The sequence below is a fragment of the Rhinolophus sinicus genome, chromosome X (assembly GCF_036562045.2).
Source record: "Rhinolophus sinicus isolate RSC01 chromosome X, ASM3656204v1, whole genome shotgun sequence".
NCBI lineage: Eukaryota > Metazoa > Chordata > Mammalia > Chiroptera > Rhinolophidae > Rhinolophus > Rhinolophus sinicus.
The window spans coordinates 15,224,307-15,249,816 of NC_133768.1; the positions used below are offsets into that span (position 1 = coordinate 15,224,307).

General features: G+C 47.9%; 1 protein-coding gene across 3 annotated transcripts in view; it reads right to left on the reverse strand.

The window, feature by feature from the left end:
• SH3KBP1 (SH3 domain containing kinase binding protein 1) overlaps positions 1-23,825 on the reverse strand; it is a 321,598-nt gene extending 297,773 nt beyond the window's left edge. Inside the window, exon 1 of one of the 3 annotated variants that reach the window (XM_019755429.2) lies at positions 23,395-23,825. In XM_019755429.2, coding sequence (XP_019610988.2) covers positions 23,395-23,398 — 4 coding nt within the window. In that variant the 5' untranslated portion in view covers positions 23,399-23,825. The remainder of the gene's footprint in view (positions 1-23,394) is intronic. The other 2 variants (XM_074323349.1, XM_019755427.2) reach the window with 2 other exon arrangements.
• Between the last annotated feature and the right edge of the window lie 1,685 nt (positions 23,826-25,510).

Sequence of the window (25,510 nt, forward strand, 5' to 3'; positions counted from 1 at the left end):
GTGCCAAACAGTTAGCCAAGTTGTGAGTGCAAAGGAAAAGTTCTTGAAGGAAACTAAAAGTGCTACACCAGTGAACACAGGAATGATAAGAAAGAGAAACGGCCTTACTGCTGACCTGGAGAAGGTGCTAGTGGTCTGGATAGAAGATCAGAGCAGCCACAACATTCCCTTACACCAAAGCGTAATCCAGAGCAAGGCCCTAACTCTCTTCAATTCCATGAAGGCTGAGAGGGGTGAGAAAGCTGCAGAAGAAACGTTGGAAGCTATCAGAGGTTGGTTCATGAGGTTGAAGGAAAGAAGCCGTCTGCACAGCATAAAAGTGTGAATGAAGCAGGAAGTGCTGATACAGGAGCTGCAGCCAGTTATGCAGAAGATCCGGCTAAGAGAATTCATGAAGGTGGCTGCACTAAGCAGCGGGTTTCCAATGTACACAGAACAGCCATATATTGGAAGAAGATGCTTGTCGGACTTTCGTGGCTAGAGAGGAGAGTCAGTGCCTGGCTTCGGAGCTTCAAAGGGCAGGCTGGCGCTCTTGTTAGGGACTCATGCAGCTGGTGACTTCAAGTTGAGGCCAGTGCTGTTCAGCATTCTGCAAATCCTAGGGTCCTGAAGAATCCGGCTAAATTTACTCTGCCTGTGCTCTCTAAACGGAACAAAGCCTGGATGACAGAATAGCTGTTGACAACATGGTTCGCTGAATATTTTAAGCTCACTGTTGAGACCTACTGCTCAGAAAAAGATTCCTTTCAAAATGTCACTGCTCATTAACAATATACCTGATCGCCCAGCGCTCAGATGGAGATGTATAACGAGACTAATGTTGTGTTCAGGCCTGCTAACACAACAGCCATTCCGCAGCCCTTGGATCAACGAGTAATTCCGACTTTCAAGTCTTATTACTTAAGAAATACATTTCATGAGGCTATAGCTGCCATAGATACTGTAGTGATTTCTCTGATGGATCTGGGCAAAGTAAACTGAAAACCTTCTGGAAAGGACTCACCATTCCATATGCCATTAACAACATTTATGATTCATGGGAAGAGGTCAAAATATCAACATCAACAGGAGTTTGGAAGAAGTGGATTCCAACTCTCACGGATGACTTTTGAGGGTTTCAAACTTTTCTTCTGCAGCTTCCTAACATCTCTCAGCTTCATAAAATTGAAGAGAGTTAGGGCCTTGCTCTGAGTTAGGCTTTGGCATAAGGGAATGCTATGGCTGGTCTGATCTTCTATGCAGACCATTAAAACTTTCTCTATGTCAGCAGTAAGGCTGTTCTCTTTCTTCTCATTCCTGTGTTCACTGCAGCAGCACTTTAAATTTCCCTCAGTGGAGGAAGTAACTGCAGATGTGGTGGAAATAGCAAGAGAACTAGAATTAGAAGTGGAGCCTGAAGATGTAACTGAATTGCTGCATCTCATGATAAAACTTTAACGGATGAGGAGTTGCTTCTTACGGATGAGCGAAGAGAATGGTTTCTTGAGATGAAATCTACTCCTGGTGAAGATGCTGTGAAGATTGTTGAAATGACAACAAACATTTCAGAATATTAGACAAACTTAGTTGATAAAGCAACAGCAGAGTCTGAGAGGACTGAATCTAATTTTGAAAGTAGTTCTACTGTGGGTAAGATGCTCTCAAATGGCACTGCATGCCACAGAGAAATCATTCAGGAAAGAGTCAGTTGATACAGCCGACTTCATTATTGTCTTATTTTAAGAAATTGCCACAGCCACCCCAACCTTTAGCAACCACCCTGACCAGTCAGCAGCCACCAACATTGAGGCAAGACTCTCCACCAGCAAAAACATTATGACTTGCTAAAGGCTCAGATGGTGGTTAGCATTTTTCAGTAATAACGAATTTTTAAATCAAGGTATATACCTTGGGTTTTTCAGACATAATGCTACTACACACTTATTGGACTACAGTATAGTATACACATAACTTTTATATGCACTAGGAAACAAAAAATTGCCATATTTGCTTCGTTGTGGTGATCTGGAATAGAACCCTCAAAATCTCTGATGTGTGCCCGTACACCTATGTTCATTGCAGCATTATTCACAAGAGCCAAAAGGTGAAAGCAACCCAAATGTCCATCAGCAGATGAGTGGATAAGCAAAATGTGGTGTATCCATACAGGGGAATATTATTCAGCCTTACAAAGGAATGAAGTTCTGACACGTCACAACATGGATGAACCTTGAGGACATTATGTGAAGTGAAAGAAGCCAGTCACAAAAAGTCAAATGTTACATGATGCCACTTATATGAGGTACTTAGAACAGGCAAAACCAAAGACAGAAAGTAGAACAGAGGTTATCAGGGGCTGGGGGCAGGGGGTCATGGAGAGTAACTGCATAATAGGTACAAAGTTTCTGTTTGGAATGATGAAAATGTTCTGAAAATAGATAGTGGTGATGGTTGCCTAACGTCATGAATGTGCTTGATGCCACTGAATTGTACATTTAGTATATGTGCTGCTGAAGTGAGCACAGAATTGTACATTTAAAATGGTCAAAGTGGTAAATTTTGTTATATTTTTACCACCATAAAAAAATGCATAGGGGCTGGCCCGGTGGCTCAGGCGGTTGGAGCTCCGTGCTCCTAACTCCGAAGGCTGCCGGTTCGATTCCCACATGGGCCAGTGGGCTCTTCAACCACAAGGTTGCCAGTTCTACTCCTTGAGTCCCGCAAGGGATGGTGGGCTCTGCCCCCTGCAACTAAGATTGAACATGGCACCTTGAGCTGAGCTGCCACTGAGCTCCCAGATGGCTCAGTTGGTTGGAGCGTGTCCTCTCAACCACAAGGTTGCTGGTTCGACTCCCGCAAGGGATGGTGGGCTGCGCCCCCTGCAACTAGCAATGGCAACTGCATCTGGAGCTGAGCTGCGCCCTCCACAACTAAGACTGAAAGGACAACAACTTGACTTGGAAAAAAGTCCTGAAAGTACACACTGTTCCCCAATAAAGTCCTGTTCCCCTTCCCCAATAAAATCTTTAAAAACAAAATGCATAATCTTAGTCCAATCATGAAAAAATCCAATCTGAGGGACATTCAACAAAATGCTGATCAACACTCTTCAAAGTGTCAAGGTCATGAAAGACAAGAAAAGACGGAGGAAATGCCACAGATTTTAGGAGACTAGGGAGAAATAACAACTAAATGCAATGAGGGATCCTGGATAGGATCCTAGAACAACAACAAAAAAAGACATTAGTGGAAAAACTGATGACATTAAATAAGATCTTTAGTAAACAGTATTACACCAATGTTGATTTCCTGGTTCTGGTAACAGTACTATGATTATATAAGATGTGAACACTAGGGAAAGCTGAGTGAGGGATATATGGAAACTCTATACTATTTTTTTACCTCTTCCTTAAGTCTAAAGGAAAAATCAAAAGCTTAAAAATTTTTTTTTAAATCAATCCACCCTTTAAAAAAGACAGTGTAACATACAGATGTATAGCAGGTAGTTCTTACCCTGAAGGTGGTCATTTGAAACACCCAAATTAGAAGACAACACTCCAGGGATGGTGGGTCAGGATTTGAAAGACTAATCAGAGTCCCTCTGCCCCAGACTGGTCAATTAGCATAATGGAAATGAGCCACGGCTCCCTGTTCTTCGGATTGGGTGAAAATATTGGATTGGGTGAAAATATCATGCACTCAACCCTAGCAAGAACCACATAGAAGAATCTAGAAAGGCCAGCAGTCCATCCTGCTCAGAGAGGGGGCCCTGGACTCTGTCAGGGCCCACAATAGACCATTAAAAAGGGGCCTTGTCCCCTCCCTGGTGACCAGCTGAATGCCATCACTGAAATACCATCACGTCTACCTGGAAAGTCTCTCGCTTGGCCAGAGAGCTCTAGCTTTTCCTTGTTTAAAGAACAGACTGAGGGCTTGCCTGCTTGCTAACAAGTGTCTGAATGAGTGGTCAAGTGGTCTGAGACTTGCTTTTCCTGTAACATTCCTCCTGGTCGTGAGACTGTGGGAAAGGGCACACAGGGCTCCCATCAATTGTTTCCCAAAAGAATCTGACAATTCTTCAAAGGTCAAGCCAGTTTAGGTCAGTCCACAACAGATTATTTCTTAAGATTCCTGAGAACACGTTCATGGCTCTGGGAGCATGTGCCAGACTAGTCTCTGCTCCCCAGCACAGAGCCCTCCTGGGACAAGGTAGTGGGGCCGCTACTCTCTCTAGACAGAGACGTTTGGACAGTGACATGCCTCCCCTGGGACACCAAGTATCCACACTGAACCCCTGGGACTTGTAGGGGCCAGAGTACACTGGCTGTCCAAAACATGACCAAACTAATTTATTTAGCCCAGAGTCTCCAAGTTGACTCAATAGTAGAATCAATCACAAAGCATACAACAAAAAAGCCCAGGCTTTTATTTTCTTTGGGGACAGATGTAATCAACCCCATCTTCTATTTTCTTCCTCCCAAGGGGCAGACTCATCTGTCATTTCCTGTCCTCATCCCCCTGCTTCCTCATTCCTCTTTTGCTGGTCAGCCCAGCTGTAACCAGCCATCCTGACTCCCTGCTCTCTTTCAAGCCCGCCCCCTCCCCATCCCAGCAGCCCTGGGAGGGTGGCCCCAGATGAGGGTCCCAGCTGAGACCATCAAAATTCCGGGATGGTCCTACAGAGAAACAAGGTATCTGACAAACTTCATGGCCCGCTGGGCTGAAAGAAACCTTCTCAACTTCCTCAAACTCTGCACAGATGGAAGCTATCTTCCACACAAGCTGCCACCAAAATGATCGCCCTCTGGCCCTACCTGATGTGATGACCACATCTTAATCCCTGGATCCTGTGACTACCTGGCAAAGGGATATCAAAATCGTGATGGAATTAAGGGTGCTAATCAGCTGACCTAAAAATAGGGAGAATAGCTTGAATTATCCAGTGGACCTAATTAATCCTAAGGATTCTTAAAAGTCTAAGTTGGGTGCAAAGAGAAGGTCAGAGTGACGCTGTATGAGAAGGCCAGGCTTCGCTGCTGCAGGCTTTGAAGACAGAGGAGGGGGCCATGAGCCAAGGAATATGGGCAGTCTCTAGATGCTTGAAAAGGCAAGAGAATGGAAATTTCCCTCGAGTTTCTAGAAAGGAATACAGCCCTGTGGATACGTTGATTTTAGTTCAGTGAGACCCGCATCAGATTTCTGACCTACAGAACAGCAAGACAATAAATTTGTGTTGTTTTAAGCCTAATGTTGTGGTAAAAATGAAAATCCCCCTAATTGTGGTGAAAATTTAAATTCTCCTAGTTTAGTGGTAATTTGTTATGGCAGCAATAGGAAAGGAATACACCTGGTTATCAAATGCCACAGTAGCTTGTTTTAAGCCTAATGAATAAGTGATTCTTACTTCAGTAAAACTATGCAAAGTCCACAGCACTTTCTGGTTGTCTCCCCTGCAGGCTGGCTCCATGCCACTGGCTGCCATTGGCCTCCATTCCCTTAGACCTTACCTCCAAAGGAACCAGTGCCCAGGGACAGAAAGCTCAAGTGGTTTTGTGTCACAGGGCAATGCTAAATAGAACACTTCACCTGTGCCATTTTTATGAGGTATCTGCTTGACACAGATCTTTAAAAAGAAAACCCACTCAGAGTTATTTCTGGAACCAAAGGTGGGCAAGAATGGGGATAGTAAAATGAGATTATTACTTATGAGCAATGGAAGTTAAGCCTAGTCTTACCTATAATTTAATGCATCAATTTGCAACTAAGTATGGAGATGACAATTTCCATTCAGACCACCCCTGACCCCCCAGTGTGAGTCTGCATCCGAACGTTGTTCTTCAATGGTCTCAAAGCTGGTGTATGCCAGTTTGTTCCAGTTATTTGTTTGACCAGTGCCATAAACTCCCAGAGAGCCAGCATTCACTCTTTTCAATGTATTTTTTGGTGACGAGTACCCTAAGTGCACAGCAAAACAGAATCATCCTGAATAGAGGGTGAGGGTGAAGAAAGGGCGTGTCATGGCTGTCAGCACTCCTTATTTCAACAGACTGGGACTCTCTTCCCAGCTAGCTGTGAGTTCCAACTCTAACAGCATCCTACCAACATAGGCCCGGCTTAATGATTCCTGTTACCCAGGCTTGAAAATAGTTATGGCTAGCAAAGGCTGGCCTAAAAATACAGGGCCATGATTTCCAATGCCAGAAGCATGGGGCCGTTTCAGCTATTTTTAGCAAGTGTTGGTTACCGATGAAGCAGCATAGGGCTCCTAAAATTTTCTAAAGCATGACAAGATTGGATTGCCTGTGATAAGTGGGCTGCTCCCTAAATGAGTATTCACACATTGACAAAACCAGACGGCTCACAGTCTAGTCAACCCAAGTGGCTTCCGAGGGACTGGCCATCCCGCTGCAATCTCCCAACCATCAGCAACAGCTAAAATATTAAACCACGTGACAGAGGTGTTTCCACCACCAATTTATGATATTGGAGACATTAGTCTTTGACAACTGGGTATTTTCTAAGCAATTACTCCTTAGGGAGGAAGCAAAAAATCCTGAAGAGAAACTCCAGGGACTGGGTTCAGGCCAAAGAGAAAGTACAGCAAGAGGAAAAGAGAAGAAAAACATCGCGCATTGCACAGCGGCACTTCCCTAAAATGCAGGATGAGAGCCCTACAGAATGCACGCTGGCTCCCTTATCTCAGATCTGCTCTGCACAACCGTGGACACACGCATGCGCTTCATTATGTCCCCAAGAGGAAGTGTGGCAAGGCTGAACGCCGACCACAACTAAGAAAGATAACATGGAAGACCTCTATGATGGACCCACGGTAAGGAAACTTGGGAGGGAACAGTGAAACAAGCCAGCCTGTCAGCTGCCCTAACAACAGTACACCCTACACAAGGGGCAATCAATGATTTTTATTTTCCTCGACAAGTTCAATGCAAAAGAAATGTTTGTTAATGGTGAAGTTAGGGTCACAGGAAGACTCTTACATGTGTGGTACAAGTGGTCTGGGCACAGATGCTGACATGTTCCCTAAATTCTCCTACGAACCTCATCACGGATAACTTTTTATCTATTTCTTCAGAGCTTTCAAAAGAGAAATACCTCCAAACATGCAAATATCCCTTACGAAATGGCAGGGCCAACAGCAGGGAAGGCTAAGCAGCGCTGCCTTTTTCAGTCGCTCCTGACCATGCGATGTGTGCAGGAGATGCACATAAGCGATACCGTGAAATACCCATTTCTGCCACGCTTTGGGGAAACGAGGCTGGCTTGAGAGTCATACATCATACGTTGCTTTTACTCATTCAACATATATTTTTCTTTCGCTGCCCATTCTGGCTGAGACACCATGCCAGGTGCTGGGCTACCAGTGTGGGGGAGAAGGCCACGGTCTCCGCCTTGGCGCCACAGGAACTACGGTCCATGGTGCACGATTTGGGGGAGGTGGGGTCTTTGCAGTCACCATTGGGGCTTCCTGAGCCAGCACATGCCCTGTGCCCTCTCCTCAAATAGCGACCCTTCCATGTATCTGGAAGCATCTGGTTTAGGGGTGGGGAGGGAGGAAGGAAAGGGAAGAGGGAATGATGTCTGCCTACAGCAAATCGGATTTCCTTACATTTTCCAGCAGACGGAGGAAAGCAAAAACAAAGATGTCTCACGATCCCCCCTCAGAAATAAATAACTCATCCCCAATTGGTGGTTTCTTCCCTTTCATAACTACAAGTCTAGGAAAGTGAAATGATGACTGCAGCAGGGATGAATTATTGCAGTCAGGCATGCTATTCCCTTCCACATCCTAAGCAAGAATCCATCGGCTCCAGGCTGAGAGCCAAGATTTCCCAGGACCGGGCCGAGGACAACATGGAGGGAAGTGATCAGGCAGGGAGGGCAGGGAGGCGACAGTGCTGCTGGAGCCAGCCAAGGACTAACAAGTCTGGCAGGTGCTGAAGTCATCACCACAGAAAGTTTTCCCTGAGATCCAAACACTGATGCACATAACTTTGACAAATTATCGACTTAGCTCCCCCATTATAACAACAAAGCAATCTATGGCAGAGGGAAAAACAAAGAGGATTCCTAAAACAAGCTGCAGGATTGGGGGGCGGGGGGAGAACCTGAGGTAGCACAGAAATCAGATGAGGCCCTGCTCCTCCTCCTTGCTCCTCACCCCTCCCTGCTCTCTCCCCCCCCCCAACCCCACTCAAGAAGTACAGAAATTTGCTTACCCACAACTCCCCAAACCGGCCCTGGTTTTAGTTACCCCATCCCACCCCTAAATGGGTTAACGCCAAACTCTCCAGTCATGCTATGCCCTTAAATATCTTTTCCTACTACTGAAGGTCCACCAGCTGGGTGCTCTTGACAGAACAATGTATTTTAACACAGCAGCTCCCCGGCATCCAGCACAGCACCAACACACCGTGTCAGCAGCCAATGTCAATGACGACGCTGGTCGAAAGAAAGTGCAACAGACGCTGGTGGCATTTGGGTGCTCCAATTAAAGCTCAGATGAGTGAGAGAAGCCTGGGATACTGGGAACTATTGGTATTTCTCACTCGTGGGCCAGGCAGACACAAGGTGGGACCAAGGTTATCAGATGAAAACCAACGCACCAGCCCTGCTGGGTGTAACTGGAACATTCAAAGGAGAGTGACCTGGAGTCAATCATTAAATAGCACTTCCACCTAGAGGTTCACATACTCATTGTGATCTACAAATTTTCAACGCCTCTCTCTGAAAGAATGATTCAGCCCCACCAAGGAGAGCACAACCTGGTTATCATTTCAGGAGAGAATTAAAACTCTTAAGGTTAGGGGTGTATGAAGGCCAACTCAATGCTCTGCTGTGGTAGGCAGGGCACTCAAGAGGGTCAGGAGACCCAGGAACAGTAGTATGAGCCTGACTATCCCTACCAACTGATTGTCAGTCATGGCTCATGTCAGGGAGGCAATAGGGAGTGGTGGGGAGCATGACCAACTGAATCCTCATGCTCGCCCATCAGAACAGAGCTGCCACAACTGCAGCCAAGCAGGAATGCCAGCTCAAGATGCTCAGAAAACTGTCTTCTAACTTGATATGTGTTCCTCAAATTGACACCTTTCCTCCTTTCCAGATAAACAAAAGTTGTTCAAATAAACACCCCTTGGGTTACCTGCTTATTTCATTGTGTGATTCATGAAACGATTATATCATAGTTTCCCCCCAAAAGGGAAATGAAAGTTAACGAAAATGTGTCATGGAGTGAAATTTTAGATATCTTTGAGTTCCTCTGGTTATCAGATCTTACACTTAATAGGCACTCAATAAACACTTGTAGAATTTAATTGAATTCCAATATACAGCAGTATTGAGCCAACTGTCTCATTTGCCATAGCAATACAGGCCGGTTTTGTTGGCAATTTGAAAATATAACAAAGAAAGTATATGGTACCCATTAGCTACCAACTCTTTCTAACATGTATTATCGTGGAGTTTAGAACTTTCACAAAGACTTCCCCCAGAGAGGGCATCATAAATATTCAACTAAATTTTTGTACATGAACTGACATTTGACATATACTTGGTGGCTGAAGAATGAACACTTTACACAATGCTGTCCATTAATGCAAACGATGCATTAAGAAGGCAAGGCTTTCAAATACCAACTTTCCCCGAGAATAAGCCCTAACCGGAAAAGAAGCCCTAGCCTGGTTTTTCAGGAGGACATCCCCTGAACATAAGCCCTAACGCGTCTTTTGGAGCAAAACTTAATATAAGACCCGGTCTTATTTTTGGGGAAACACGGTAGTTCTTCCAGTCTGGATCCTTGAGTTCTAGCCACCTGTACTTGGTGCCTTTTGAAGCTAAAGGCACAATGTTTTTTAGGGGAGTGCATGATGATGACACAAAGCTAAGCTAGGAAACCCCAGGGAGGTTAGTTCAGCCATGACCTTTCCTTTAGCAGCACAGGGCTTGGACCCATATCCCCGCCAATATGAAATCACACTGAGAGCCCAGGATCTTCAGCATAGTTTTCCCCATGGTCTGGGAAACAAGATTCCTTTAAATGCCAGTCAGGGTGTGAAGTGAAAAGGGGGGGGAGGGGGGTGGGAGAAAGAAAGAGAAGGAACCAAACCCCCAAGGGTTTCACTGTGCATCCCCTAACCTCACACCTGAGCACTAAACTAGGATTAGTTGTCTCAAAATACTGCAAGGAACTTGGTTCCATGCTGTAGAGTATGCGAGTCCCACAAGCAGTCTCCTTCAGGTCTCTCTCTCTCTCTCTCTCTCTCTCTCTCTTACACACACACACACACACACACACACACACACACAGTATAGAAGGGATGACAAGCCATATCAGCACATAGTGTCCTGAAAGCAAACACAAGGACAGCAAGTACCACGTGTAATAACCCCCTGGGACCGAACTCCTCTTGCTTTATCATCCTCATGGGCCATTCCAGTCATTTGGAGGTTCTGGAAACAGAATGGTTATGAAATGTCACCCTGCCTGCAATCTGATTTCCTTAAAAGGTAAAGAGGGAAATTATGCCCATCACATCCTCACTTATAATATCAACATTATAGAAGCAACCTAAATGCTCAATGGTAGGGGAATGGTTACCTAAGTTAAGATTCATGAACTCAAATATTCAGGTACTAAAAACGCTGGCTTTGAAGATGACTATGAAGTGGGGGGGGGAAAAACCAGGACAGGACATACAATTACATATGTTACAATACATGTACATATATCCACAAGTATCCAGTAAAAAGCCTGAAAAGACATATGCCAAAATAAAATGATATGGTTGCATTGGGGTACTTTATAAGCAGTCTACTTACTTTCTCCTGCTCCCTATTTTCTAAACTTTATAATATATACTCAGTATATGTTTATAACAAAAACCACTTTTCAAGGTTAGGGAATATTGGAGCTAGAAGAAGACACACCCGCCCCACCCCTCACTCGGGGATGGGGGCCATCTCTGCCGTCCTCTGAACTGCCCTCACTGGCAGGGAGCTGCTCTTGGAGAGGCCCCCCAAGGCTGTGGGCTGGGGACACCTCCCCATGCCTGTCACTCCAGTCTCCGGCTCGGCTGCAGGAGCCCTTCCCAGCTGTGCTCACAGCGGCACACTCCCCAAAGCCTTCCTCTTCCTTGGGGACCTCACATCCTGATGTGGCCATCTTGACCTTAGACCGCACAGTATAAACGATAGTTTCATCTAGTTTCACCAGCTACAGTACTTTTTACTGAGCAAAAGAGGTAGTGATATCAGTTGTAAATCCTGAGGCGTGGGGCAATACTGCCTGGGAGACAGCTTAAAGGAAGAACTCGGAGGGGCCCGAGAAAGAGGGGGAGTGGAGGGAGAGAGGCAGTGTTGAGAGAGATGGGATAGGGAGGGGGGGAGGGAAGAGACTACAGAGCGACGGGTTCAGGGGAGACAGCTGGGGCAGAGAAAGACAACGAGAGAGAGAGAGAGAGAGAGAGAGAGAGAGAGAGAGAGAGAGAGAGAGAGAGAGAGAGAGATATGAGATGGTGGGAGAAGAGAGAGAGGGCTTGAGGGAGAGGGCGGGGCTGAGGGAGACAGGGAGAGGGAGGGGACAAGAAGGTAGAGGCGTGGGAAAAGAGAGGGATGAGTAAGAGGGAAGAAGAAGAGGGCCTTAGTGAGAAGTGGGGAGGAAAAGGCAGGGGTGTGGAGGAGAGAAAGTGTACAAAAGGGGAGGCAGGGAGGAGCAGTGCGGGCCAGAAGGGAAACAGACACAGGGCTAGGAGAGGACGGTAAGGAAGAGAGAGCGTGAGGGAGGGGGTAAGAGGCGCAGGGGGAAAGGGGGCAAACAAGCGAGAGGGGAGGGTCAGGAGAGGGTGGGTGGGGGAAGAGGGTAGGATGAACAGTAAGGCAGAGAGGAGAGCAGGAAAAAGAAAGTTTGGTGAGAGAGAGTGGGGGTGAAGAGAAGGTATGGGGAGGGGGGAGGGGAAAAGGGGAAAAGGGGAGGGGGTCACTTGGATGGAGGACTGTGGGGAGAGAGGGTATGGGGGAGTGAGGGATAGGGCGAGAAAGACAGGGTGGAAGAGAGAAAGCGGGGAGGAAAGAGAAGAGAGAAAGCACAAGGTTGAAAAGAGGTGGACAGCCAGACCTTATTGGGACGGTCCCCTGCCCCCTTTTTCCCTACATCTTTCCGTCTCAGTGGTTAACTCGCCAGGCGGTAGCTGTTTTTCACAATATCTTCATCTCTTCCTCCATTTAAAAACCCACAGGTTCCCTAAAAGGGCCAGACAATGTCACAACTGTACCCCGCCCCGACAGCATGCTATCACTAACCCATCCAAGTGCCCCCCGAAGTGACATCCACATTTTTTTTAAGTGCTGCCAACTCAAAAGGAGAAAGAGTTCAGTTACACAATGCAGGGTCTCAAAGGGTAAAAATAACCCTGTTATTCATTCAGAAGCACAACTGTGCCTGGCACTGCCAGAAACCCTTCCTCAGGGGAGCCTCATGAAAAGGACTCTGATGATGGAACATCCCTGAAGGTGCCAACACCACTTACACCAATCACTTCTTTGTCAAGAGAAAGCCAGGAAAAATGGGCACAGGGCACCTTCAGATATTCTGGTTTAAGGCTTGAAATATGCTCCGTCATAGTGCGTGCCCCAACAGTGAGCCCCCAGGCGCCTCCATCTCACGGGCACTACTCCAGGGGCAAGGCTTCATTCGGGTCACCTAGCATACACCTGGCACTGAGAAGGCCCTCCTTAAATATTTGCACAGCACAGAACTGGATGTGTCCCTCCCCTCACAGGTGTGGGCAAGGAGCAGCCGCCGAGGTGTTCCCAGGGGGCGACCCTGACTCCAGTGGGCTCAGGGCCTCACTAATAGGAATTTGGAACTGGGAACAAATCAAGTCACTCTTAGCAAGTGGCTGGAACTGTGATGTGTGCCTTTGTGCATGAGCTGCACAAAGAGAAGGGGAAGGGAAAAGGAGGAGAGGTGGCCAGAGGGCACATCCCCGATTCCGGGGCTTCATGGGGCCCTCAGGTTGCATGAGAAGCCCCTGTTGCCCTGGAATAAATGCCTCCTTTTCAGGTTAACAAGCTCTGCTTGACTTCCTCACTTGAACAAAGTCCTTACTACACATACGACGTGAAAGTGGGAAGACACTTTCTAACTCAGTTGAGAAGCGAGGTCTATATCAGTTAAGACCCAGAACAAAGTTTCTACCAGTCAAGGACCCAGATCACGTGAGACTCAGGAGTACACAGCACAAGCTTCTAGAGAACTCTTCCAAAATACACCTGTTCCCTCCATCAGAAGCGGATGGGGAGGGCGGAGGCACAGAGTTCCACTGCACAACCCCAAGGAAAAACTCAGCAGCTAGATATTAGTTCTCCCATCATCAATTAATCATGAGGTAAAATGGAGGGGAAATATAACAGAAATACTTATCTACTGGTATATGCATGAAATCTCCCTGGAAGAATTCACAGGAAATAAAGTATCAACAACCTCTGGGGAGGGTCACTGGACCACAGGACTGGGATGGGAAGGAGACTTTTCACTGTAAGCACTTTTCACCTTTTGAATTTTGAATCCTGTGGATGTATATGTAACCTAGCCTAAAAAGTAACTTTAAAACAATAATTTAGGGCCAGCCTGGTGGCTCAGGTGGTTGGAGCGCCAGGCTCCTAACACCGAGGTCACCGGTTCGATTCCCACATGGGCCAGTGAGCTGCACCCTCTATAGTTAAGATGGTGAACAACGGCTCTCCCTGGAGCTGGGCTGCCGTGAGTAGCCGGAGGTGGGTGCGGGCTACTGTCTGCTGCCACGGGCTGCCGTGTGCTGCCAGAAGCGGCAGGTGGACAGCGTGAGTGGCCGGCAGCCAGCGTGCGTGGCTGTGGGCTGCTGTGTGCTGCCACGGGCTACTGTGTGCCACCGTGAGCAGCCGGCAGCCATCATGAGCTGCCGTGAGCTACCGTGAGCTGCTGTGAGAGGCCAATCGAAGACGGGGAACCGACTGCCTCAGCTGGGGGGAGCGCAAGGCTCATAGTACCAGCAAGGGCCAGGGAGCTGTGTCCTACACAACTAGACTGAGAAACAACGGCTTGAACGGAGTGGGGGTGGGGGGAGGCGGAAAAAGGGGGGAAAAGTAAACATTTCTCTGGCAAGCAGCTCATCTCTATGCCCAACAAAGGGATGAAGGTTGTTAACTGTTTGCCCCTTTCAAAATTTCTCTTCAATTGGTGACACCCCTACCCTCATTCCCCCTTGCCCCAAGCTAATTACTTTCTTTTCTGACAAAGAAGCAATTAAGCTAAAAAATCACCACCAACTGTCCAACACTTACTTTGCCTAACCTGCTTGAGGTATCATTAATTGACAGACTGTATTTGGGTTGCCACCTCTGTTCTCCATCTAATATTTTATTGAGAACAAAGGGACAGTGAGAAATAACTGGTTAAGTGGTGAAAAAACTGTCCCATTTTGTTTGTTGTGAAGAGGTTTTTTGAGTTTTGATTTTTTAATGATCAGAGTAGGAGAAAGGCCAAGTGCATTTACGAAGCCATTTGTGTCAAATGAACTTCACCCAGAAGGCAGCATCCAGAACAGTCTGGTAAAGAAAATGGAGCTCCATGAAAAAGCTGGCTAAAGGGAGGCGAGAGCAAAGCCAGGAAGGCCTTTTCCAGTTCTCCTCCAAAACAACTTTCAAGCACCTCCTTCTAGCTTCAGGCACAAAAATGAGAACTAGTTGGAACAATTAGAGAGGACGCTAAGCTAATTAAAGATGTTTCACACAGGGAGTGGGTACGTGATGGATAAAACCGGTGTAGCCCCAAAGGACCAGACCTAGAATAGGGCCCCAAGTCTTCCAAGTCTAGAACAGTCCAGAAAAATCTGGCCAAAACACGAGAGCTGATGTTTACGTACTGACTGGTAAGAAGTTGAAGTTTAAGGAGATGGTAATTTAAACTGTCTATACATGCTTAACTTGGGGCTTAAGGACTTAAATTTGTTGTGCAAAGTAAGAAATTAACGAGCATTTAAATATTTATAGTATTTAACCCAAGATACTGAGGAAGAAATGGCAGTATGAATTGAATAGCACTTCATCTTGCCACTCTGTCCCCACACCTGGGGACAGGCCAGCCTCCTGCAGTGGCCCCACCATTTCCCTGGCCACTGGAGGGAAATCAGCCAAGGTCTTTACTGGGCTTTTCTTGCCAACTGAATACAATTCAATGAGGACAAATATCAGAAGGCTATTTTTCTTTTTTTTTTTTTCTTTTTTTGGTCATTAGTGTTTTTTCTTCCTAAGGCTAAATATAAGCAACATTTATCACTGAAGTAAGGTCCGTGAGCTACACTCTGCTTTATTTAAGTGTCCTCTCATGAACACCATACATCTGCCTGTAAGATAATTATCCATAAAATACCAAGTTGTAAACCAAGCGCTCCTAATCAACCAGCTTGCCAGGGTTGCTTTGCCAGCTGAAGGAATTTAGTGAAGAAACATGGAACTCCATTGACCCTCCACGTGTGAATGAACTCAAGCGGTAGGTTTAGCATTGCCGGGTTTTCTCCCCTAACTGAAATATCTTTAAAGAACCCCAGTAATTGCCAAGGAAGTTACCCAAGCAACTAACTTGCACATGCTTCAGGATGTAGAGACTTTCAAACTTCCCCCACACGCCTGGAGGGACGCAGCAAAAATGAAGTATCTTCCAAAGGGAACATCGACCAAAAATATTAAAAAAACAACAAAACCTTACTGTCCCTTTTCCTCATCCTTTGGAATCTTAACTGGAATCCTTGGGCTTCCTCTAGGTGTTCTCCAAAATGGCTGGGTGGTGCAGGAACCCTCAGTGCGCACGGACTCGAACCCTCAAGTTAGACACTTACCCAGCAGGAGTGATGAGAAGTTTTCGAGACAGACAGCAGGGCTGCTTGCACACCACTATGAAGGTACTTATGGCACTAAGTTGTGCACTTCAAAATGGTTAACATGGCAAATTTTATTATATATATTTTACCATAATTTTTAAATTAATAATGTAATATAGCAAAAATCATTGAACTGCACACTTTAGATGGGTGGATTGTAAGACATGTGAATTCTATCTCAATAAGGCTGTTTTAAAAAAACTTACCAGGGAAATAGCCTGTAGAAAGAGTCTCACTGGGGAAGCAGGAGCCTGCCATTTATTGAGCATTGGGCACCTACGTAAGTTGCTAATTCTCTCATATTGAAAGGGAGTTGGGGTCTGCCACTAGGAGACCGTGTCACTTTGCCTCTCTAAGTCTCAGTTTCATCAACTGATGGTGCCGGCCATGACTGCCAAGGACCCTTCCAGCTCTTCAGTTCCAGGGACCGATGTGTAAGGGGCAAAAGGACCCATCATTTGTCACTCAGCATAAGCACATCCCATTAGGAAGGCAAAACATCAGGGGAGCCAAACATGGGACAAATAAGTTTAACAACTTCATGATCCAAGTATTGACAGAAGAGGGGCAAGAGCTGTGTTAAAACACTTTCTACTCAAGGAACAAAACGGTAAAAGTGGCAAAGAGTCCAGCTCTTCAGTGACTTCTTGGTTCATTCATAAAACAAAGGCTGTGGCTACAGAGGAAAACCTGTTCCAGAGCGGCTGGTGACAACGGAGGGAAATGGCACTCCAGCCATCTGTGTAACACTCAGGGCCAGCTTGCCCAACATTTGGACCAGAATACTACAGTGGGGGCTGCCCTGTGCATTGCAGGGAGTGGAGCAGCGCCCCTGGCCTCTGCCCATCAGATGCCAGTAGACTGCCCTCCCCCGACTATCTGTGACAACCAAGTATCTCCGGACATTGCCAAATGTCCCCCTGGAGGGCAGAATCGCCCCCAGTTGAGAACCAGTGCCAGAGAGAATTTTCTGTCTCAAAACTTGCCATTCTTTGTTGAAGCTGTGTGACACATGTGGCATCACCCTTCTCAGCCACTGCAGTGCAGGCCACCGTGAACTGTCAGCAAACACACCTCGTCAGCAGGCTCTGCCTCTTTTCCAGAATTACACACACACTCCTGGCAACCAATAGCCGTGGAGAATTTCAAGTAGTAACTGTACTTGGGTGAATGGGTTACTCATTCATTCATTCGTTAACATAAGGCAGTTATTGTATGCCAGGCAATGAGTCAAGGCAATGGAGTTGAGGACACCCAGAGATGAACAGACTTAATACAAGACGAAGTGTTGTACAGGCACCATTGGAGCAGGCCTCAAAAGACGAACAAGACGTATGGTAGACTGAGTCACAGCCTCCCCCCAAAGAAGTCCACACCCGACTTCCCAGAACATGTAACTATGTTATCTTCCATGGCAAAAGGGACTTTGCAGATGTGATTAAGTTAAGGAGCTTGAGATGGGCAGGGTAGCCTAGATTATCCAGGGGGGCCCAATCTAACATGACAGTCCTTATAAAAGGAGGGCGGGAGGGTCAGAGTAAGAGAGAAGGAGCTATATGGACAGAAGCAGAGGTTAGAGTGATGTGGCCACAAGCCAAGGAATGCAGGCCATCTGTAGAAGGTGGAGGAAATGGGTTCTCCCCTAGGGCCTCCAGAAGGAAGCAGCCCTGCAGATTTGATATTGACCCAGCAAAAACCCATTTTGGACCTCTGACCACCAGAAGTGTAAGATTACAAACTGATGTTGTTTTACACCACGGGTTTGCAGTAATTTGTTGCAGTAGCCAGAGGAAACTAATACGGGGAGACTACAGGGCAGAGAAGAGAGTAAAATCGCTCCCCATCAAGGGAATTACGTGGGGAAGGCTCAGAGGCCTGAGCGAGCATGGAACAAGGAAAGGCTCGGGGTGGCTGCTGGGCTTCACAAAGGCTCTGCTAAGGCATTCACGATCTAAAACGGCTGCAGAATGGTAGGAGACGTGGGGTTAGTTCCAGAAATACCTGGGGTTTGATTGTGCATTGCAAGGTGCTGAGAGAGGGGAAAGGAGGAGGAAGAAGAAGCAAGGCAAAAAGCAGAATACCTATGGAACTGACGGAAAGGTGGTAATACCGTCAAGGAAATGGGGGATGAGAGTCAGGACACTACAAAATCTTTACAACATTATTGATGACATTCCCCAAATTGACTTCCGTATCCCCGTGGCCATCTTGTGGTTACCGACTGCGCTTCCTAACCCCCTCACCTTCCCCCTTATCCCCAACCACCTCCCATCCAGCAATCCTCCGTTTTTCCTTTATGTCTCTGAGACTGTTTCTGATTAGTTCGTTCGTTTGTTCTTTTCTTTAGATTCCACACATTTTAAAAAAAATGTTTAAAAAAAAAAAAGAGTCAGGACAGGTACCATGGAGGAGAAATGCTGAGCTCAGTGTATGACATGCTGTTTGAGGTGAGTAAGCCATACCTGGTGACGTGAGCGAGAAGGTTAGGGATAATAACCAATATCCACTTTAGGTTTACCGTGTGCCAGGCACAGGGCACAGTGACCAAATAGATGCTGTCGCTCCCCTCCGTACACATGGCAGAGAGAGGCAGAAGAGTCAGTATCAGAGAGACATGATATGAGAGACACTTGATTGGCCATTGCTGGCTGGGAAGAGGGAAGTGGGGCACGAGCCCAGGAATGTGGACAGACTCTGGAAGCTGGAAAAAGCAAGACAAGGGATTCTCCCCCAGAGCCTGCACAAGGAGTACAGCCCTGCTGACATCTTGATCTTCGCCTAGTGAGACCTGGATTGGACTTCAAAACGCTTAAGATAGTAAAGCTGTGCTGTCCTTAGGCACCAAGTTTGCAGTGGTTTGTTACAGGAGCAACTGGAAACTAATACAGGAACCAGATATAGAAAATGATGCACAAATATCGAAAATCCTAATAATGCTAACAACATATTTTGAAGGTCCCTTCTAAAGAGGCTGGAGGGAAAAGAAAGATGATGGGAAAGAGATGTGTGACACTCTGGGAAAAGTCCAGTGACACATTGAGAGGGGCCAGCTAAAGTCACTAATGCCAAGGTGTGGAGGTCTGGCTGGGGCTAGATTCACGGAAGAATCAACACTACTGTCCTACTAACCCCATGAGAAGTCTGTCCTGAACTTGGAACACGTTTTTCTCCTTCTCTAAGATGCTGTCACTATAGCATCTTATTTTATAACCAGAGTGCCGTGTTCTCTTTGGTGACCCACACACTCTAGACCTCAGCTTTCTCAACTGTAAGCCGAGAAGGTTCTACACTAGACCCTGACCGGGCATCAGAACCACCTGGTGGGCTCATTAATACAGACTGCTGGGTTCCACCCCCAGAGTTCCTGATTGAGTCAGACTTGGGGCCAGAGAATTCGTATCTCTAATGGGATCCCAGGGGAGGCTGACGCTGCTGGTTTCTCGTATCACTGATATCACACTCTGAGAACCACCGTATTAGAGACATTCCTTTTCTCACATTGAAAGGATTCCAGTATTTTCCTGCTCCGCCTCTTTGCCACTAAGAGCCGCCCTGACTTCTTGGTTCTCAACAGCTTGCTCCCCATTACTCTAGATCTCTTCCCCTGGTATAGCATCTCAGTGGTCCATTCTGTTGAACAATAGTCCCCGGACTAGAACTGGCTAATATTAAGGAATTAGCCACAGAATATACCTAGAAAGCCATTCTCCTCCCTGCCCTGACTCATCACTTAGTTAACTTAGGGACAGAGAAAAGCAGCCCCGACCATCCATCCGGAAGCTGGCCAGGCACTTTCCTGTTGAACATAAGCAATTTCCCAGAACACCAGCATCTGACAAGGCCACTCTGTGACCAGGATGGGACAAGACGAAAACAAGACCACTCAGTAATCATGTCTGAACACGGACAAAGCGTGAACCTTGTCCAAACCACAAACGTCACCAAACATCCCCCAATCTCAGCTAATGAGTGACTGCTGCTACTTTACTCATCACAGCCTGTCTAGTCTTCCCTGCTTCCAGGTGAGATTTATTAAGACACCCAATCATGGAATTACCCCTGCTTCCTGACAGCATCCGGTCCAGAGCAATGCCCAGCTTCCTTCACCGCTCCCTAAAAGCACCTGATACAGGCCCAATCCTGTGTGTGGTCCTTTTTGACACCCTCTTGCTGCGATGCCCCAAAGTGTGCATTCTCCCTCGCTGCAAGGAGAAGGAAACCAGCTTGTTCCACTCCAGGGATGTCCCTGGGGGTGTGCCTGGAGGGTTGTGACAACTCCTACTCAACTTTCAGGTTTAAGCTCAAACACCATCTCCTCAATGACACTGTCCTTACCCCCCTGCAGGCTAAATCAGATTCCCCCTCTAATACCTTCCACGAGACCTGCCATGCTTATAATCACATACAGTCATGGGCAGTGCACGAAAGGCAGCCTGTTCCACCAGACTGAGAAGCCAAGCGGGCAGGTCTGTGTGTGTCGGCCACCTGTTCCTAGCACAAAGGCTGGCACAAAGCAGGAGGTCAATACTATATATTGGGTGGATGGATAAATAGATAAATACTGACCATTGTATGCAATCCACTTTAAAACAATCGCAAATGCAAGAGTTGATGAGAGAACATCAGCAATGCAAAAAGAACCAGTTGGAGACAAAACAACCAAGCTCTGTGCAACCAGAACAGTAGCAAGAGTTTGCCTGAGCGGTGATGGACAGTCACGAACAATAAAGGTGAAACCTTTTCTTCCATTTCTAACTCAAGACTGTTTGTGGAGGCCAACATGTGATATTCATTTTAGCTTTAGTTTAGCAGAAAGCAATCTACCACCAAAATACATTGCTAAAAACAGGCCAAACTTTGTTGTTATTCTGGAATTCTTTAAATGGAAATCATTTGCTGGGCTTGCAAATCCTTCACCATTCACAGATTGGGATCACAATAATATGTGTGCAATTGTTAATTACAAGAGGCTTTCCGTGTACTCCCCACAAGCTCAGAGGGCACATTTTGAGCGGGCTTCTCTAAGAGGCCATTTCACAACTAACCGGTTCATTTCAGGGCTGGGGCTTTGATGCTTTTCAGTTATTTTTCAGATCAAAGACCATATAACACAGTTTTATTGTGTTATCCATCAACAGAAAAACCATTATCAGGCCAGGTAAGAATGCAAGTGTATCAAATTGATAAACTGGACAAATCTTCTGAACACCAAAGAGACTTGGGAGATTGGGCAAGGGGTGCACATACACAGCCCCGCTTCAGAAACAGCACTGTTAGGTAGGTGGCTCCAGCGGAAGACAGACAGAACCAATTGTTACATACCTGTACTCATCACAAACACACTGCTGAAGGTGCTTTAGAAAATAGCAGTCATCCTTCGCCACAAATCATGGCCATCTTAAATCCCACTATAAATATTTGAATGAATTAAGTGACAGTACTCATTTTAATCTTATCGCCTCCAAGTATTATTAACACCTCAGATAAATGAAGATCACTTTCTGCATTCCCCCCCCACTCGCCACCCGCTGACCATTTGTAATGGCTACAGTAGAAAAAAACAAAACAAAAAAAGATTAAGCTTGTAGGGACTATCAACTGCAGAAGCACTGATTTTCTTCGGAGGTTCTGGATAATGAAAGTTCAGACTTGAACGACAGATTAACAGGTCTGTTTCTTAAATACAACTCGGTCCTCTTCCCACTGAGATAGAGAAAGCACAGTCCAGCCATGGGAGGACATTTGGATCTAACATGTTTTTTTGTGTGTGTGTGCAACCCTCTCGGCAACCCACCCCAAACGAAAGGTGATCAAGACAGCATTTTTGGTCATCTATGGAGAAACCAATTTATTACTAAAGTGATTGGTGATTTTAAAGTATATACTTTTGTTAATGAACTAAATCATCTTATTACGTGCAGAAGCAAAACAAGAGTGTGGAGAGCTAAGTGTTTTGTCTTCTACAGAGTAGGAGGGTTTCTTATTCATTCATTCATTCATTCATTCAATAAATATTGACTTAGGGCCTGCTCCATGCCACACACCAAAGAAAACAGTGCTGAGGAAAACGGTGCACCACAGCAGCACTGTCCCTACGGTCACGGAGCTTACAGTAGGGGAGGTACATGTTAAACAAACTCGATACGTAATACTGCTATACAAAAAAGAAAAGGTGCTATGGGAGAAAGGGCAACAGAGAGGAACTAATTTAGACTGAGGTGCTGCGGGGATCAGAGAAGGACACTGAGAAAACAGTGACATTGAAGCTGAGAGGCCATTAGATCAACACCACTTTAGAAAAGGAAAACCATTTTGACAAATGACCACAGATAGGGTTTTAACTTTACCTGTCAACAACTGACTGGGTTAAACCTCCCCTTTTCCAGTGCATCTGTCTTCATGTGCATCTTATGACTGCTCACCTATCACTTTCTGACTCACTCACCCAAATTCTATTACCTGAACACAGAAAGGTCTCACTTTATTATAATTTATTATAATCTATAGCCTTCCTGTGCTTGGCCTAGAAACACCCTAAAATAATCTGCCAAAGGCAGGAAAAACAGAGACTGGCTGCCCGCCAGAATATTACCTGGGTGGACCAAACGTTTAATAGCCTAGGTAATCACAAGTCCTTTGCCCAGTAAAGTGTCATGTCTTCTGGGCAGCAAGGTGGCTCCAGTGCTAGGGGTCTATACCAGGTGGGACCCAGGAGGCCTAATGGTTAGTTGCCTACTTGGAACTGATGTTTGATCAGTAAATCAAGGACTGGATCACCCTTTCCAGTTCCCCGAGTCTGCAGACTTAGAGAATGTGGGAAGTGGCCTCTGAGCATCATGGAGTGGAGAGCTCCTGGGCTGAGGAAGGCAGGCAGGCAGAGAGAGAGGGGATCAGGAAAAGGGGCGCCCAGGGAGGCGCGTCAGGCGCTCAGCACCTCAAGGTGGCACGCCAGGCCGGGTACTGGGGCGTTCCCGCCCCCGACAACGCCAGCCCCCAGCAAAGGCAACCCGGCCCCCAGCTGCCTGGACACCCCGAGATGCCAGCTTCCCCCACCGCGGGGCAAGGCAGGCAGCGCGAATCCCGCGCAGGGCCGGAGCCCACCAGCTCCCGGTACCCGCGTCCTCAGTGCAGAGGAGGGCGCGCTGGGGGGGAAAAATGGCCAAGACCAAACTCTCTCCGCCCACCCGAAAAGCCAACCACACCCCCTGTATCCCTCAGCCCAGCCGCCCCGGGACGGCCCCCGCGGTCCTCCGCCCGGGCCCCCGCGGGGTTCCAGTCTGCGCCGCGCGGGCTTGGCAGGGACGTGGGCGCGAGTGGGAGTGAATGGGGGTGCGCGAGGCAGGCAGGGCGCCCACCGCTGTGTCACCCGTCGGTGCCCTGCCCCCGGGGCGCCCTCCCCAGCTCCGCAATCCTGAGACAGGCGCGCCGCCCCCAGGCTGAGGTGAGGACCCGGGCACCCGGGTACGGGCGGCCCCCCACTCACCCATTGGCGTCGAGCCGGGCCGGGCCGCCGAGGCAGCGTGAAAGTTGGCGGAGGCGGACGCGGGGGTTGAGGCGATGGGGTCGAGGCGCGGGGGTCGGGGAGCCGGGACTGGGGCGCGGGGATCCGCACACAGCGGCAGCTGGGCCGGCTTCCTCCTCAGTAGTGGCGGCCACGGTGGCCCAGCGCCGCCCGCTGCTGCCTCTGCTGCTGCTGCCGCTGCTGCCCCGGGGCGACTCCTGCTGCTGCTGCTGCTGCATCGCGGCCCGCTGCGCCCGGCTGCGCCGGGTTTCCTGCTCCCTGCGAGTGGAAATTGCGAAAAAAAAAAAAAGCGCCGCCCAGCCCAGCACCCGGCAGCCGCGGCCGCGCCGCCCGCTCTCCCCTCCTCCTAGCCACCGCCGCGGTGCTCCTGCAGCTCCTCCTGCCGGGGACGCGCGGCTGCCGGGGCGGGGGCGGGCCCGGGGCGGAGCCTGTGGGCGTGGCCTGTGCGGGGCGGGGCGTCCCTGCGGCGGCGGCGCTCGGGCGCCCCCCTCACCGCCCGCTGGGTTGGGACCCAGCTCAGCGCAAGGACACCCCCCACCCGCGGCGGTTCGGCTAACGCCCCGGGAAATGCCGCGAGACTCCTCGAGACCGGAGGAGAAGGGGTCCGTGGGGGAGGGGGCGTCCGAGTGGAAGAGCACGTGGGAAGGGAGGTGGAAGGAGCGGATCGCGAGGGCGTGACCAGAGGGAGACCACAGGCTAGGGGAGGGGAGACTATGGGCAGTTGAGGGGCTGAACACCTGGAAATCCGGGGTGGGAGGGGTCGAGGTAATCCAGAATAAGGCTTCATAGAGGGGGCTGTTGGGAAGGAGGGGGAAGGGGTCCCCATGGAGGGAGAGAAATGCTCTGTCCCTTCAGTGAAGCGTGGGAAAGGCAGGCCAGGTGCGAGTTTGCACGTAGGAAGTGATGGGACAGAAGGACGCAGTGGGGCGCATCGCCCCGCTCAGACTCTCGCAGAGACCCCTAACCCCGTGCCTCAGGTGCCTGGGCCAGGTGGGGTTTGGTTGCTCAACAATATTCACAGGCTCTGATGTTCCCAGAAATCCACTGAGGATAGGGCTAACTCCCTCCCCAACAGGCATCATTGTGTCTTATTGACCCCCAGACCTGCCCAGCCCACCCTCAGGTGGGCACTAAAATGAAAATAGGAAAGTCGTGGGAATTCATGAGTAACTCAGGAATTCCTTTTTGGATCCATTCACCACCACACTGTTCACCATAGATACATTCTGCCAGCCACCACATTCATTTACCGTCCCTTTATTTTCTTTTCCCTTTCCACCATCTGGTGGTAGAAAAGAGATAGTGAAGTAGACAGGAGACATTGAGGAAGAGAGCAAAGAAGACAATGAAGCAATTAAATCATTGGCCCCTGGGAAATGGAGGAGGAAGAGGGTTAGTAGACCCACAGGTGATCAATAAAATGTGACACACCCCCCACCCCATATACGGCTGTCTTCATACCTCACCTGTGATGTTGGGACAACTCGTGAATTGGTTACGTCCTGGAATTTCTGCAGAAAGATATTCTTATAACTGTTTCATTAGCTTAAAAACAAAAAACAAACAAAACCTCAGCATCAGGGTCTTACGAACAAGAGATCAGTAGCATCATCTTTCTAAATACTTTCCATGTGTGTCAGAGCAATTGAAACAGAAGACTAATCCAGGAGAAGACCCATCCACACAGTTGCTGAGAAGGTAGTAGTGACATCAATGGCAGAATCCTGAGGAACATGGAAATTAAGGATCTGAAGTGTTGAAGGCGCAGGTGAATACTCAGTTACTCCTGTGCCAGGCACCATGGAGCCTCACACATTACATGCCTTGGCTTACCGGGGTGATGAGGCCTGTGACATAGTCTTAGAGTTGACAAACCCTGAAATTCATATAGCCTGGCTAAGGCCCACTATTACTGGGACTTTTTTTTTTCTTGAACCCCACCCAGAAGAACTGGTCTGGGGTCTGCCCAATCCCAGAAGTGGTTCTCTTTGCTAAGGCTAGGGTCACTGGGCCACCTTATCCCTCTGTCAAAGAAACCCAGAGCTCTGAAACTGGGCCTGTTTCAACATGGAAATAG